The following is a 1,540-nucleotide window of genomic DNA, read 5'->3' on the forward strand; positions in this document are numbered from 1 at the left end:
ATCCGCCTGAGCGTGCAGGCTCCCAAGGCCCAGGCCGAGCCGCAGCTCTTTGAGACCGACCAGGGGGAGGTGTTCCTGCGGCGGGACGGGAGCATCCAGGGCCCGCTGTCCGTCAGCGCCATCCAGGAGTGGTGCAGGCAGGTGGGTGGCCCAGGCCGGCTGTGTGGGGAGGGGGCCCCTCAGCCATTCACCAGGCAGGCCTGGGGTCGTCGGGTTTCCCACCGGTGCTCCCACGGGGAGCGATAAGCCCGCTGCATCCCAGATTCCTCTGCAGTGTAACTGGAGGAGCAGGGAGAACAGTGTCAAAGCTTTAAGACAAACCCAAGAACTGTGTACTGCACTTGGGGGAGGTCCTTAAGCTCTGAGTGAGTGCTGGACCCAGCCCCAGAGAAAAGCTTTCTCAAGAGGGGAACATCAGGTGACACAAAAACGGAAGAGGGCGAGGGCTGACAGAAGGACAGGGCGAGAGGCTGCGGAGGGCGAGTCACCCAGGGTCTGGGAGGCTGGCAGGACTTTGCCCAAGACCCCAGGGCTGCTTGGTCCGGGGACCTGGCTTCTCCACTGACCAGGCCCAGGATGGCGCCCAGTGGCCTGGAGCAGGCACCCCCCGCCACCTCCAGGCTCTCTGGGCCTCGCCTCCCTCCCATCAGTTCAGCCCCGGGTCTAAGCCCTCATCAGCTCAGACCTGGCTTCTCCCATGTCCCCTCAGAAGTGGATGGCCGAGCTGAGCAAGCTGGAGGAGAGGCTGCAGGCGCTGACAGCCGAAAAGGAACAGCTCCAGCAGCAACTGCAGCAGCAGCAGCAGCACAGGCCCGTCTCCTGCACCTGCTGCATCTTGTGAGGGCCTAGTGCCCCCCCTGGAACATGCGGGGCTTTCCTGCTTGACCCCAGGTTCCCCCCAATAAAACCAGTCTGGGCTGCTCAGAGGTGGACAGGAACACTGCACTTCCTGGCTCCTACGACACCGTGCATAGAGGCTGGTCCCCACGTAGTGTCAGTCCTGAGCAGACCCTGGGCTGTGTAGCTAAGAAACTGCTCTTAGCATGAGCCCTCCCCCCAAATCCCACCCCAAGGGGCCTTACTTTCAGAAAGAACTGGGCCAGTGCGCTCCTGGGCAGAGCTGGCAGGGACTGTCCTTCTCCCTGAAGGGCTCCTGTAGCTCAGGCTGGGGTCCCTGAACTCTCAACAGCTAAGCAGGGCCAGAAAAGGATTCGTCTTGGGAAAGCCCCTCTGCAGATGGCACATGGCTAACTGCAGTTACAGAGCTGACAGACCACCCTGCAGCCCCTCCCCTGGCTTGCTGGGATTTGGGACTAAAAGCTCTTTAATAAATTACATGCACCCAGGCCAGAATGGTTCTTTCTAGAACATTTGTCTGATTGGATGCAACTTGGTCTTGAGTCCCATGTCCAACCCACCTCTGTCCAAAAGACTGAGCCAGCCCTGGGCTCCTCCCCCACAGAGAGCTGTGAGGGAAGGAGCCTGGATGGTTGGGGTCCAGACACTCAGCTTGAAGACCGGGTGCTGTGTTTAGTTGCTC

The 1,540-nt window shown here is 60.8% G+C and overlaps 1 protein-coding gene across 1 annotated transcript in view; it reads left to right on the forward strand.

Annotated features, from left to right (window-relative positions):
• Positions 1 to 1,334, forward strand: part of SLFNL1 (schlafen-like 1) — a 4,076-nt gene extending 2,742 nt beyond the window's left edge. The window contains exons 3-4 of the mRNA XM_010862809.1: positions 1 to 141; positions 710 to 1,334. Coding sequence (XP_010861111.1) covers positions 1 to 141; positions 710 to 841 — 273 coding nt within the window. The 3' untranslated portion in view covers positions 842 to 1,334. The remainder of the gene's footprint in view (positions 142 to 709) is intronic.
• Positions 1,335 to 1,540: the final 206 nt, after the last annotated feature.

Source organism: Bison bison, unplaced genomic scaffold, assembly GCF_000754665.1.
Source record: "Bison bison bison isolate TAMUID 2011002044 unplaced genomic scaffold, Bison_UMD1.0 scf7180017864484, whole genome shotgun sequence".
In the NCBI taxonomy this organism is placed as follows: Eukaryota; Metazoa; Chordata; class Mammalia; order Artiodactyla; family Bovidae; genus Bison; species Bison bison.